General features: G+C 45.0%; 1 protein-coding gene across 1 annotated transcript in view; it reads left to right on the top strand.

Moving 5' to 3' along the window:
* NIBAN1 (niban apoptosis regulator 1) overlaps window positions 1–14,350 on the top strand; it is a 53,852-nt gene that overhangs the window by 17,512 nt on the left and 21,990 nt on the right. Inside the window, exons 2-5 of the mRNA XM_068199499.1 lie at window positions 8,639–8,769; window positions 9,828–9,959; window positions 10,703–10,817; window positions 12,230–12,394. Coding sequence (XP_068055600.1) covers window positions 8,639–8,769; window positions 9,828–9,959; window positions 10,703–10,817; window positions 12,230–12,394 — 543 coding nt within the window. The remainder of the gene's footprint in view (window positions 1–8,638; window positions 8,770–9,827; window positions 9,960–10,702; window positions 10,818–12,229; window positions 12,395–14,350) is intronic.

Here is a 14,350-nt window from a genome sequence, read left to right on the forward strand (position 1 = left end):
GAGAGTTTGTCTTAGCTAAGGCTTTGAGGGATTGACCATAGTGTAGTGCTGTGGAACATTTTTGTCTTGTAGGTTGTGTCAGCCTTGAACAATTCCTGCTGTAGCATCTACATGGCCGACAAAGTCCATGTGATGTCAGAAAGTGATCCCATTGTAGCACCCTGCTGTGTAACAATAAAATATACAACAGATCAAAGAATTTTATAAGCTTTGCAACAACAAAATATATGACACAATAAAGAGATTTTATAAGCTTCACTCGAACTTCTAAGTTTTATAAAGTAAGTTCTCCCATCCTCTGCCCAATTGTTTTGCTCTGACAAGTTACATTTTCTTGCAGTCATATTTCCAGTATTATAACCTGAAACTAGTGAGAGCCTGAACAAATGACTAAATATGCACTGCAAAGGAAAAACGTGTCCATTTTTGTTGTTCAAGCTGAATGTAAAGTGGGAAGTCAGGTAGAAAATTTAAAAATTCTTTGGAATGTGAATTGCATTTTGCATACTCCTCTTCCTGTATTATAAAGTTTTATCAGAAGCTTAATATTTATATATATATATATATATGTATGTATAGATGTTTGTCCTTTTTCAAAAAGGGGGAAGAGGAATAAAACCAACTATTGATTTTTACAACAAGTTGGCTCTTTGTCCCCCTCAGAATGCCCTTTCACAGTTGCTGCCCTAAAGAGGACCAAGGCGAGGAGGTGTTGGCACAAGCAAAGCAAACCAGGTGAAATTGGAAAATGGTCCCAATTGGCACAACTGTGACATGAGTATGGCCTTGGGCTTCAAAGATCTGAATGGTGCTTGTTTGGGTTAAAATCTGTGTATTCACCCCGGTGTTGTTGTGGGGTTCAGAGTAGCAAGAAGGGGCTCTGAGGCTGGAATTATTTCCTGTGATAAAATCAAGTGGTGTGGTTGTGTTGGGAGATCATCAAAGTAAATGTCCTTGCTTTGAGACCTCTCTTTAGTTCAGAGATTAGTCTTGGTTTTACCCTTCTTATGCATAGGCTTAGCTGAAAGTCCTTTCAAATACCAAAATCATGGTATTTACTCATTTTCAGTGTATACAGGAGCCAAAAGTGAAGCAAACGCCTTAGAATTACTGAGGAAAATTGTAAGAAATGAGGCTCCAATGTTACCATTATTTTCGTTTTGTTACTCTGTTTTGTACAGTTTCTGTGTTTGTTGAAGAGGAATGGAATAAAATCCTGCCATGGAATAATGGCCTTCTGCTACAGTGCTTAAAAAGTGATTACTTTGTGGGAAATAGGGTACTCTGAGGAGTCCATCTGGGCTGATGGTGACAGCATTTGGAACAGTGAGGGAATAAAGGGAATTCATGACTAAGGTAAGGAAACCTCAGCGTAAATGATGCCCCTCATGGAAAGATGTGTACTCATAGCTTTGGCCAATGTCATGTACTCCCTGGAGTAATTTTGTGATAGAGCCATGTACTGTGGTATAATTTGGCAAAGTAATGAAGAAAAAAGAAATTAGTAAAAATATCTCCTAGATTTGTGTGAGCATATGCCAAGCATTGCATGGAAATAATCTTTTGAAGGTGTGTGTGTGTCTGTATAAATATCAATATATATATATTCAGAAAAAAGCTTCAACTAATGTCATGAAGGTGGTTATTTTTGTTATCTATGTCTCTGTGTCTTTTTGTCATTTTGTCTTGTGGATGGCTGGGCAGTGAGGTAGCTGTCACCCAAAGGGGAGGGAAGGGGGAATACATCATCCTGATTTAAAGGGTGATGCAGCATTGGCTTACATTTTTGGAATGCTGTTTGAATGTTCCCAAGAAGCATTTTTGTGTGACCTCCAGTGACGTGTAATGGGGTGCTGAGATGTGGATTGGAGAAAGCTGCTCAAGACATGCCTGGTGTCTGTGTCACCAGGCTAAACTTGTGGCTCAAGGAGTTGAAAAACACCCCAAAACTTGAAAACCACTGACCTTCACCAAATTTATTTATCACAGATCATAGTTTAGTTTCATGTGACCGCCCACCGTCCCTGCCCCGGGAATTAGATTGGGTTCATTTGGTTATTAAATCCCAAGTCCTCCTGGTGCTGTGAAAGAAGCTTATAAATAAAGTCTTGTCAGGCCTTATTCTAGTTGAATCTGACCATGAGTAACTGTTTCTAGACAGAGCGTTGCTGCTTCTAACCCCATTACCAAGAATGAGTAGATTTTAGCAGCCTTTGAGATAAGCTTATCTGACACAGTGTTAATCAAACCCTTGGCTTGCTTCAGCCTAATCAAGCACAAGCACTGGCCTTTCTGTAATTCATGATTATTAGGATTTTTTAGCCTGACAGAAGTGCAAAGGCAATTTGTGAAATCTTCCTTCTCCCATAAATAAGGATTGGGCAGTGGGAGCAGGGGGAGGGAAAGCCAGCTGCAGGAATGAGTCTCTGGGTTTGACCCACGAGCCACTCCGTGTTTGTGCAGGATCTGTGCTCTGCTGTTTGTTCTTCATTTTTCATAATCAGACAGCATTCAGAATTAACTTAAACCAGCAAGCTCCTTTAGTTAGATCACAAGCTACTCTTCACAAAACAGGCATTTTTATAGAGTGCATGAGGTCTCACTGAGCTCAATCTGCCCCCTCTGAATGCAAGATGCTCCCAAAGCTGCCTGGGAACAACGTAAGTATGTAAACCTTTGGAAATCTGTGGGATAATTGTCTGAGTCAGTACAGAATTCAGCCTTGTGTAGCACAGCACTTGAGGAAGAGCAAAGTATAGGGGTAAAACTGTAGAAAGGGTGATCTGCAAGGTTGGAATGGAGCCTGTTACTTTTGGCACCTCTTTTGCCAGGGATCATGTCTGGATGAACTTACAAATGTCTTTGTTTAGCTTGCTGTGAAACAAAAGCTTTGCTTCTGATGGAGCACAAATTTCACACCCACAGTCTCAGCTGCCTAACTTGTGAAAAAAATCTGATTTTTTCACAAGACTGCATCAGTTTTTTCCTATAGAGAAGATGGACTAAGCACCCGAGGAGTGCTATACGCTGAGACTGGAGGAGAGGCTGGTCTGAAGTGCGATGGGTGTTGCCCACTCCTCTGCACTGAGTTTTGGGTGACTAACAGGGATTTTGCCAGCATGGCAAACAGGTGATTTGAGGGTGTGTGCCCACCACTGGAGTCACAGAATTGTAAGGTTTTATTGAGAGCAGTCTCCATTAATATAAACCAAGGCTGGGGTAAATAATTGGTTTCAGTATTTTACCAGGTGCAAACCACATGTTCCTGCGTGGGAAAGAGGAGTGGCTCCACCAGCCAGAGCTGCTGGGTTTGGCTGAGTGCAAACAAACCTGTGAGAGGTGATCCACCCAAATCAGAACCTGGGATTTGTGTCTGCCATCCCTTTTTGTCATAGCAGGTATTAAGTCCTGACTCAGATTAATTGAAATACTATTTCTACAAATAAAGATGAGTTCTGCTTTCAACATCAAGAGTAGTTTAGATTGCCTTCCTAGATAAAGCCTGGGAGCACTTGAACTTAAACACTTCTTGGGTGGTATTGTAAGTACTGCACAAGGAAGAAGACTGTAGGAAAGAGGGAATCACTTGTAAATCCCACTACGCTGTTCTATACCCCAGAGCACTGGAAGGTGGTGGGCACTGTCAGGATATGCCAAACAGAATCACTTTCACAGGTTTTCTAGCTACCAAATACATTTAGCAACTGATAATGACGTTTGCAGTGAATGGGTGATCTGAGGAAAAGCAGTTTTTATGGTGAATGACTGCTGCCTTCCCTTCCTGTTGAGCATCCAGCCCATTTCAGAGCTGCCAGTACTGACATCCAGCTTCAAGGGCTTACATAGAGCATCTGCAATTTCAGATGTTTACCTTAATCAGAGTTGTGCTTTTCTTGGACTTGGGATGAAGTTGGCCCAGGAGCTGAATACTGGAGTTATTTTGTTAACTCATTTTGCTGCTACCGTGATGGGCTGTGAGAATAAGACTGTGTTTATGGATAGAAAAGTGGATGGATGGATGGATGGATGGATGGACAGATGGACAGATGGACAGTAGTAATTTTAAAGCTCAATTTGCATGAAGTACATTTTATGTACTGTATGCATTTGCATAGAGTTTATAATTTAAAAGGATGCCCCCAGTTGTGGGTTACATCCTGGCTTGTGGAGCACTGTGTGGGTATGATCAGCTGAGCATTTTAGATTGTTTTCTGACAGCTTTGCTTATGGCCTGTTGGAGGAAATAAGACAAGGTTCCTGTTCAGTCTCACTGCTTCACTTGTTTGAAGTGCTGGGTGTACTGACATTCAGCACACACACTGCCTATTTCTTTTAGGTTTTATTTTGTCCAGGGTTTGTTTTAATGCAGCAAATAATCTACTTCCTTTACATCTATGTCCCCCGGGGCTTAAATGGTGTAAGAAGATACGTCAGCCCCCAGACCTCCAAAGAGATTCATATCACTGGTCGTGGTAAATTTGGAAAATCCTTTCCAAAAGGTGCTGAGAAAGGCAAGGCAATTGTGCTGTGAAGGGGAAGGATTGTGAACATTTTCCTACTCTTGGAAGGGTCACCTTACTGCCAAACACCAGTATTTAAGTGAAATAGCTTTTATGGCAAGTCCTTCCCTCTTTCCATTCTTAACTTCCAAATGGCTGAAGTTCTGGGAGTGTGAGCACTCTCTTGTATGCCAGCCAAGAAGTTATTGTTTTCTGACCTTTTTTCCAGAGTTTTCCTGACCTGCACTTGGACTGGCCATGTAGCAACGTTGTTGAGAGCAGGGAGATGTGGCAGGGTGAGCTGGATAGGCTGCACTGGGAGCCAGTGGCTAGACCAGTAGGAATTCAGTCCTGGGAGAACTTGCTGAAGAGTGTCCTTGTTTGAAAAAGCTGTATGTCAGTTATTTCAATAAAAGCAGTGAAACCCCTACTATAAAGTTGGGTATTTGAGGCCATTCTGTGGGCCCGATGACTTGGAGTTGCATACAAGTGTCCACCATGGGTGACAAAATTAAGGTCAAAGGCAGGGGAAAAGCAAGGAAAAAAAAATCTGGCGTTGATTACTGATTTCCAGGGGGGCAACAGGTAGATGTTTCTTGTTTCTCAGTGCAGTGACATTTGGTTTTAATCTTAAAAAAGGTATCATAACTCATGCTAAAGTTTTGTGGTCATGTGCAGGGGCAGTTCTGCAGAGCGGGAGGTGCATCATTAGCAAAATTTATTCTGGAGCAGGATCTAAACCCTCAGCAAAGGAGGAATAGACCCTTGCCATGTTAATTGGATGGAAATCCTTCCACCTCCATCTTGTTGTCTTTTCCTGTTAGCAATTTTGGTTCAGGGAATCACAGAATATCCCAAGTTGGAGGGAACCCACAGGGACCAATCATTGAGTCCAACTCCTGGCCCAGCACAGGAGCAGGAGGTTGCATGCTGGCTTCTCCTGGAGCTGGTCAGATTCCTCATTCTCCCAGGATAAACATACCAGCTGCTGGCCTTCAAGTCTCATTTATATGGGCTGGAGCTCTGCCATTGCCAGACCAGCCAAGTGGGAACGTTGGCCGTGCTCCATATAAACAGCTCTGACTAAGCCAGCCACACTAAATTTGGAAAAGAATTAGGGGAACTCATTTTTCAATTGCCCTGGAGTATTTTATCTCCAGTTGCCCCATGTTATCGTTTCATGGGAAGAGTTTCTGTTACTCTGGACTGTTTCCATCATGTTTATTTTCAGATAGCATATTTTTATTTTCTGTAAACCAAAAGAGTTGAGGAACAATGGATCAAGGGTCTGTCTGCTTCTCTTCCCACCTTTAGGTAGCACTGAAATTCCTGTTCAACCGAGCCGTGCAAGGTCAGGTCCTCGTATGGTGCCACTCACAATCTCTTTAAATAAACTTTTCTTCTAATTTTAAGAGGGAGGAGTATTTTTAATGCAAAGCTTCTTTGCAACATGTAGTGTGAAGATTGGAAGAAACAACCAGAAACATTTTCTTCTTGATTCTTGCTTTGGTTTGTCATAAATATTGTCTGCACATAAAAATTACATCATCAATGTCCTATTTCTGACGTATATGTTGTGAATTGCAGAGTTTCTTTCTCTTCAGTCATTGTGCTTTAAGCTGATCTAAGCAGTACTGACAGTGAAGAATGACACTTCTGAGGCCATTTAGCCTTAATTGAGAATCTTTGCCAAAATTACAGGTATTTCCTGTGATTGTTGCAAGTTTTTCCCCAACACCAGAATTTTATTCTTTGTCCCACTTCCTCTACAAACTTTTACTGCAGGATGCAGGCAGTAGCCAAGTGAGGTGCAGTGTCCCAGAGCCCTCTCTAACAAATTGAGAGGATGATGTGAGTTGGAAAAGAAAAAACCACAGTGCAAAACAGGGGCAAACCCTAAGCAGGAAACTCTGCCGGGGCTGGGGCCAACAACATCCTACTGCTGGCTGGGACCAGGAGGAAAAAAAATGCTGTAAAGAAAGTTTTGGGAAACTTTGTCCTTATTTGGAGAATAAGTCTATGCCTCTGCCCAAAGCAGGCTAGTTTTTATACGGTTGGGATATTCTGCTTTAGCAGCACCATATCCTGCTATTATACCCAAGCACATCCTATAATCAGTATGTCTCTAAAAATCCATCTCAAAGCTGGAGATTTGGAGTCCAGATTGTCACCGGGTGCTGTCCCACAAGTAACTCTGTGAAAGCCTTACATGAGTGATGAATTGACTCTGCTTCTGACATCCCTCCAGCTGAGTGGGATGGCTGTGCCAATGCTGAGCCGGCTTCTCCATGTGCCTGGAGAGGGTTCCAGGGTGTCAGATCTCCCAGTGCTGGTGTGGGATTGGAATGGGGCAGCAGTGGGGCAAAAGGGGCTTCCAGTTGAGTGGAAGGCAGCAATCACATTGGTGCTTATGAAGGAGAAGGCTCCAGCTCACCCCTCTGAGCTGGTGACACAGGGGTGGCTGGAATGAAAGGTGGTGTTATGGAATGGAAGCATCGGCATTGCCCCTGAACTTGAGGGGTGCATCTTGTTCTGCATCTCACTGGAAATTCACCTGCAGAAGCAGAGGAGCTGGTATGTAGGTTTGTCTTCTCATGCACATCCATGTTAGGAACTTAGGGAATAATTCCAAGAATCCCACAATGGTTTGAGTTGGGAAGGATCTTCAAACCCATTCAGTCCCACGCCCTGCCATGGGCAGTGACACCTTCCACTAAACCAGATTGCTCCTTTCTCCTGGCCTTGAACACTTCAATGAATTCCATTTCAGGAATGCTGTGTGCCAATCCTGGTCTAGGAGTCCATCTAAAGGCATTAATAAGTCTTAGTTTGAGAATTATCACTTTTTTTCTCATACAGAAAATATGATGTTTTTTTTCCCCCAAGCAGAACAAAATGAAATTTTGGAAGCATCAAAGTTGCTTGAGATGTGAAATTGCATTTCTTTGTTGTATGCTCAGAAATGTCCTTTGGCGTGGAGCTCCTTAATACCAACAAGAAAGGGATCTCTCCAGGATGTTTGGGATGCTCTGTAGGTCATAGGCCAGGTTCTGGTTCTTGCATTGCTACAGACTTTCAGTCACATATATGCATATGCCTTTAATTTTAGCTTCACTTCCCTGTCTGCAAAACACGATTATTTCTTTGGTAGGGTTAATAGTTAATTGCTTGTAAATTGTTTTAAGATTCTCAGAAGTGAGACCTCAGTGTGTTTATTGCTGTTGCTGTTACCCATGAGATCTTGATCACAGTGAGACAATACCAGATTAGTGTTTATTGCAGCATGACTGAGGATATGTTTACACTAAAACAAAGATGAGACTGTAGTGCCCAAGCCTAGAAAAATCCTTTGTAGAGCTTTGAGTCATCTTTAGAATCTCAGTAAGTGATAAAATTGGCTCCTATGGCTGAATGTTAGCCAGTGTCACTGGTTGTCTTTGAAAACCCTTTCACCCCTTGACCACCCTTGGCTCTGGGGCAGCATGTCCCAGGGAGAGGCAGAGAGCATCTTTCCTTAGAGAAAGGGATTTGGGGAGTCTTTTCTTGATCTTAGAAGAAAAAACAAAGTCCCAAACCCAGTATTTTCCTGGACAAATTCCCTCTGAATGCATCTCCAAGGATTTCCTGATCCATGCAGCAAGTGGCCCTTGGTACATTAAGGAAGTTTTCTCATGGAATCATGGAATGGTTTGGGTTAGATGGACCTTAAAGCCCATCCAGTTCCACTCGCTGCTCTGGGGAGGGACACCTTTCACTATCTCAGCTTGCTCCAAGCCCCCATCCAGCCTGGCCTTGGATACTTCCAGGGATCCAGGGGCAGCCACAGCTTCTCTGGGCACCCTGTGCCAGGGCCTCACCAGCCTCACAGGGAACAATTCTTTCCCAATATCCCATCTAAACCTACTGTCAGTGGGAAGCCATTCCTCCTCATCCTGTCACTCCATCCCTTGTCCAGAGTCTCTCTCCATCTTTCTTGTGGGCTCCCTTCAGGTCCTGGAAGATCATTGTTAGGTGACCCTGGAACTGCCTTTTCTCCAAAGAGAAGAATTCGGGGCACTGTTGAGAAGTGCCTTGGTTCTGTGTTGCAGGTTGTGAAGCCATGTACATTAAATACCTTTTAAATCTCTGTTCCACCTCAGGGAAAACCGAGGCCACCATCAAGAACTTCAGCCCCCACTACCGCCGCCAGTACGCCGTGGCTTTCTGCAGGCACGTGCAAGAGGAGCTGGAGCAGCACCGCCACTCCCAGTCCCGCTTCCTGAAAACCAGGGTAGGAGGACACTCATTTCCCTCTCTGTGACCCAAGTGCATGTGCAGATGTTGGATTTCGGTCATTCTGGTTTGGGATGGAAAAGTTGCATCTGGGTGCAGGTTTTACTTCTGAAAATTCATCTATATTTTGGTCTTGTTTAGTTGTTTATCATGGCATGAGGAGAACCATGACATGAGGTTCTGGTACAAGGAGTTGGACATTTGGACAAAACTGGTTCCTCCTTGCTGGTTGCAAGATTTTGCAAAATCTAGGGACAGATATCATACTTCCAGGGAAGAGATTATGTAGGAAATGTAATTAATCCTGTCATCTGTGGCTCAGGGTTCCTTAAAGAACATGGCAATAATTTCCTCTGTGGAGTGAACTATGGAAAGCTGGTTTTTATTAGAGGGGAGACAAATAGAGAGACACAAGTGTCTTTACAAGAGGAAAATGCAGAGAACTAGCCTTCAATATTAAGAAGATAAAAATTTAAATGTTCTGAACATACTGGAAATAATGGATTTCCAGTGCTCTTGAAATGTGTAGGTAAAGCAGTGCGGTGGGATAATATAAGATCTGTGTCTTTCAGAAAGGTGCATACCACTTGGTACAGCACAGATGCAAAAGAGTTACAAAGAAATGGGAAACAATTTACTATATTATAATAAAACCCTGCTTTTCATATCAATGAAATATTTATATTATGTAGTGGAAAATGGGAGGTGGTGAACTCCAAGTCATCCTGCAGGGGTTGGAATTAGATGATCTTTCAGGTCTCTTCCAACCCAAACCACTGTAGGATTCTCTGATCTTGCATTCAGCCTGTCAGCTGAAAGTAAATAAATGTCTCAGAAATCTGGCAATGTTTTGGAAGGCAGAGCTCTTCTGCTGCCTCCTCATCTTGGCTACAAGAATTTGCTTGTGTCTGTAGAACCTTCTGAAATCAGAGATGTTTATGACTCCAAATTGCATTTGAAGGCTCAAAAGCCCTCAGAGCAGCATTATGGAAATGTAGAAATAAAAGATGGTCAATGGTGCAGAGGGGTCTCAAATGTCACCAATTGTCCCTGTAGCCTGCGGGGGAAGCTGGGACAGTTCTGTATGAAGCAGAGCTGCTGCATTTCAGTGAGGACCTGAAGAAGTGGAAGGACAGATACGTCGTGATCAAAAATGACTACACTGTGGATTGCTTTGAGACCAAAGAGGTGAGTGCTGCTTCCGTGGATCTGCTTGTACACTCCAGAGAAACCAATGGCAAGTGGATTTGCTGCTGCTGCCTTGCCTTCAGCAATAGGAGGTGAAACTTTGTCCTTATCAGCGTGGCTCCAGTAGAAGCCTCACAGGGATGGCTGAAGGTACAGTCAAGTGCCCTGCCTTGGCCAGAACTAACATATGGGACATTCCTTGGCCAGATACGTCAGCAAGAACTAACAAATCCTTTTAACAGCACTTGAACCTTCCTGTGCCTGTCCCAGAGCACTTCTCTTCTCTACATCCCTGTAATACATCCCTGTGCTTCTGCAGTTGGATCTGAAGTAGCAGGGTTTGGGTGGCTCCAGGCTGGCTACAGTGGAGGTTTTTGCCTGGAAGCTGCCATAGTCAAGCTAGTCCAGGCTGAAAAATCCAACAGATTGGGCTCAGGAGAAAATCCCATCCTTTTTCCCTCCCTTCTATCCCTGACTCCTCACCACAGCAGATAAGCACTGAGAGATTAGATTTGTTTTAGATTTGACATGCCTAGGGAACATTTCCAAAATTTAGCCTGACAAAAAGATTCTCCCTTTGGGCAATATCCCCATGGATTAGAATCATAGAATAGCCTGAGCTGGAAGGGGACCCACAAGGATCATGAAGTCAGCTCCTGGCTTTGTCAGTGAATTGTGTATTTTATGTTTTCTCTCTCCTTAAATCTCTATTTGACAGTACTTCCTCTCTGTTGATTTTCCAGGCCTACCAGAAAGGAGCCAGCCCTAAATATCACATTATTCCTGCAGGAGGCAAAGTCCTGACTTCAGAAGAAGATTACAATTTGCTGTCTGATAAACATTTTCCAGACCCTATTGGTAAGTCCTGTTCAAAGCTGAACTGCCAAAGCCCAGGCTCTGATCCTTACTCTGTTCTGGAAAGGCTTTTAGGCTCCAGTTTAAAATGGGGTAGCAGAAGATGCCCACAGCCCTTTTCCCAAGTTCAAGCACAGCTCCAGAATGGATGAAGCAGATGCTGTAAGCTAACATTCAGAGAAATGCTGGCTCTCTTTCTTCCCAGCATACCGGCACAAAGCTGCTGGAAGCTGTGCAGAAGCAGGGCAGGAACCACAGCACCATTGTTCCTGGGCTTTGTTAATATTCCTGGTTTATTTGTTTCCATTTTTAGATGCCAGCTGTCTGTGTTGACTCACAGCTGATAATAAGTCCCACAGAGAGGGCGGGAAGGTGGCTGCTTCTGAGTTTGTTGTTGCTGGGTCGGGAACTGCTGTGGTCCTGCCTGCCCCCACTGCACCAAGATGGAGAAAATTCAGGCTTTATGGAAGAGGATCTCACATTGCAGTCAGATTTGGAGAATGGGATGCCACATAATGAAAGGGATAAAGGCAACTTGAAGACAAGGATTTATTTTTTGAGTCCTTTAAATCCCTAGGATTTAAAAGTTAGGTGCCCTCTCACACTCTTTCCCAAGGCACAGGGTGGTCAGAGGCGTCCTGTCTGTGTCAGCACAGCTCTGCAGCAGTTGGGGTTGAGCGATGTGGAACACCCCAAGGGCTCATGGGCTTCCCATGGCTGTCCCTTCAAAAAGATCATCACTTCATCTTTATGGCACTACTCTCTGTCTGTGTGGTGCTGAAGACCCTCCAAGGTGAACCTCATGTGTCTGGGCTCTCAGTCCATGTCAGTGACTCCAGACTGGGCTTGGTCATCCCTAAATGTGCTGTCCAGCATCCCCTGTGTGCAGGGACCCAGGGCAGGTGGGAGCTGGAGGTAGAAAGCTGGTGCTTTCTTTATATCACCTGCAAGGACTTGAAGTGACAATTTTTAAGGGTAGTTGTGTGTGGAAATTCTGGAACCAGGGAAAGCACTGCTGTTCCAACATGGTTTATTTAATGCAGCTTGTTTCTGTAGGAAAGTCCATATGCTCCTAAATGGTCATTATATGGAACAGACCAGGGCTCCCCACTAATTTACTTATCTGCCATGAAAAACATTTCCCTAGCAGCTGCAAGCCAGTGAAAGTTTCTTTGAAATTTTACCAAAACTAGATTTTTGCCACCTTGAAGACAAAGCAAGAGGCCATCAAGTTGCTGTGGTGTAACACAGAGAGGTGGTTGATGCCAGCTGAGTGTACCCATCCCAGTTGTGTCCCCCTGCCCTCTGTGCCCAATCTCCTGGACTGGGAAGGAGATTGACCTGCTGGCAAAGGTCTGGCACAGAGCCAACCCCCAGGAAATCTGCATCTCTCAAACGGAGGTGTTTTTGTGCAGGCTCAAGTGAGGAGGCAGCTGCAGCCTTCATCCCGCTCCCGAAGGAGTTCCCGGTCTACCTGTGGCAGCCCTTCTCCCGGCACAGCTCCTTCTGCTTCCCGGAGCCAGGGGCACAGCGGCGCTTCAGCGCCGTGCTGGGAGACTGCGTGAGGCATTCCAACCACGGTGAGTGCGGGAAGGGACCATGTGGGACATTCTAACCACGGTAAGTGCGGGAAGGGACCGTGTGGGACATTCCAACCACGGTGAGTGCGGGAAGGGACCGTGTGGGACATTCCAACCACGGTGAGTGAGGGAAGGGACCGTGTGGGACATTCCAACCACGGTGAGTGCGGGAAGGGACCGTGTGGGACATTCCAACCATGGTGAGTGCGGGAAGGGACCGTGTGGGACATTCCAACCACGGTGAGTGAGGGAAGGGACCGTGTGGGACATTCCAACCATGGTGAGTGAGGGAAGGGACCACGTGGGACATTCCAACCACGGTGAGTGCGGGAAGGGACCGTGTGGGACATTCCAACCACGGTGAGTGCGGGAAGGGACCGTGTGGGACATTCCAACCACGGTGAGTGCGGGAAGGGACCGTGTGGGACATTCCAACCACGGTGAGTGAGGGAAGGGACTACGTGAGGCATTCCAACCACGGTGAGTGTGGGAAGGGACCGTGTGGGACATTCCAACCATGGTGAGTGAGGGAAGGGACCACGTGGGACATTCCAACCACGGTGAGTGCAGGAAGGGCTCAGCCTGGGACAGGAATGCCTGAACGGCTGTGGGATAATGCAAGTCACTCACAAAAGTTGCTTGGCTTCAGCACCCTGAGGAATGAATCAACACATCCCTGCTTCTTGCAGTGCTGGGAACGCAGTTAGGTGGGGTTTGGGGTGCAGTAGGTGTGAGCTTGGGGACGAAACATGGGAATTGCTTTGGAAGTTGTGTAATGATCCAAAATCCCTAAGAGGTGTTTATTACTAAGACACAACAAATCCTCACCTGTGTTTGCAAGCTGGCTAATGCATCACATCTATCGAGTCAGCAATAATGGAATATACTGAATTAGAAGGGAGTCACAAGGATCATGGAGTCCAGCTCGTGGCCCTGCACAGACAATCTCAAGAATCCCACCCTATGCCGCACAGGAGACCAGGTGTGTACAACATGGATGGAGTGTATTCCCCCAGTACATTCCCATGTTGTTACACACACACACCTCTCCTGATCAAACATTTGACCTTTCTGCAGATGTTTCAATGGCACCCCAGCCATGGTTAAGCCTTGTAACTGGTCCATGAATGGTGTGTAGGACACAGTATTGATTGTCTGCACAAAGACAAATTATGAATATCACTTTCTGAGTTGGTTAGACTAGAGAACTTTAAAAAAACCCTAATTTGTGACTTGTTAGGGTTGTAAAAACAGCTTTGCTGCCAAGAAATTGGAAGATCATTTATGAATTGGACCCTTCAGAAAAATAAATGCTTTCCTGATTTTCAGATTACGTTTTTTCCATCAAGATGCCCTCAGTTCCCCGCTGGTCTCTAGGGTTTTCCATGCCTTTAGTGTCACTTTGGAGTCCCATCTGCTCCTGCTGCCCTTAGTGGGAGATGGGAACACTCAGCAACTTCTCCACTAAACTCAGCTGCTTGTCTGAAGCCCAGGCTTGTGGGTAAATGAATTGTGAGTGCAGGGTGTGAACAGTCCCTTTTATTTACAGAAGTGGCTCCTGGTGAATGTTTTTTTAGCTGTCACCTGGTCATCAGCTTCATCCCATTGCCCTCAGACAGCTTTCTCCTGCTGTCCTCCCTGGATCATTCTCGACTACCATCTCTTTTCCCTTGTCTCCACTGCTAAAGATATTCTTGGTTTCCTTTAGGACTCCATTCCCACGAGGAAAACACACACGACTGCATTTCTAGGCAGTTTCCTAAGATGTGCAGTTACTTGTGTGGGGGTCAGGACTGGTTGGTTTGAGGGGCCTTCTTCACAGGAAACATGGGATTCCCTATCTCAATGCTATCCAGGTGGTGTACACTCCCCATTCCTGATCCCAATGCCGTCCAGGTGCTGTACAATCCCTAATTGCATTCCCAGGTGGTGTACAGTGCCCTGACACTCTGGACT

Source organism: Anomalospiza imberbis, chromosome 9 (genome assembly GCF_031753505.1).
Source record: "Anomalospiza imberbis isolate Cuckoo-Finch-1a 21T00152 chromosome 9, ASM3175350v1, whole genome shotgun sequence".
Lineage (NCBI taxonomy): Eukaryota > Metazoa > Chordata > Aves > Passeriformes > Viduidae > Anomalospiza > Anomalospiza imberbis.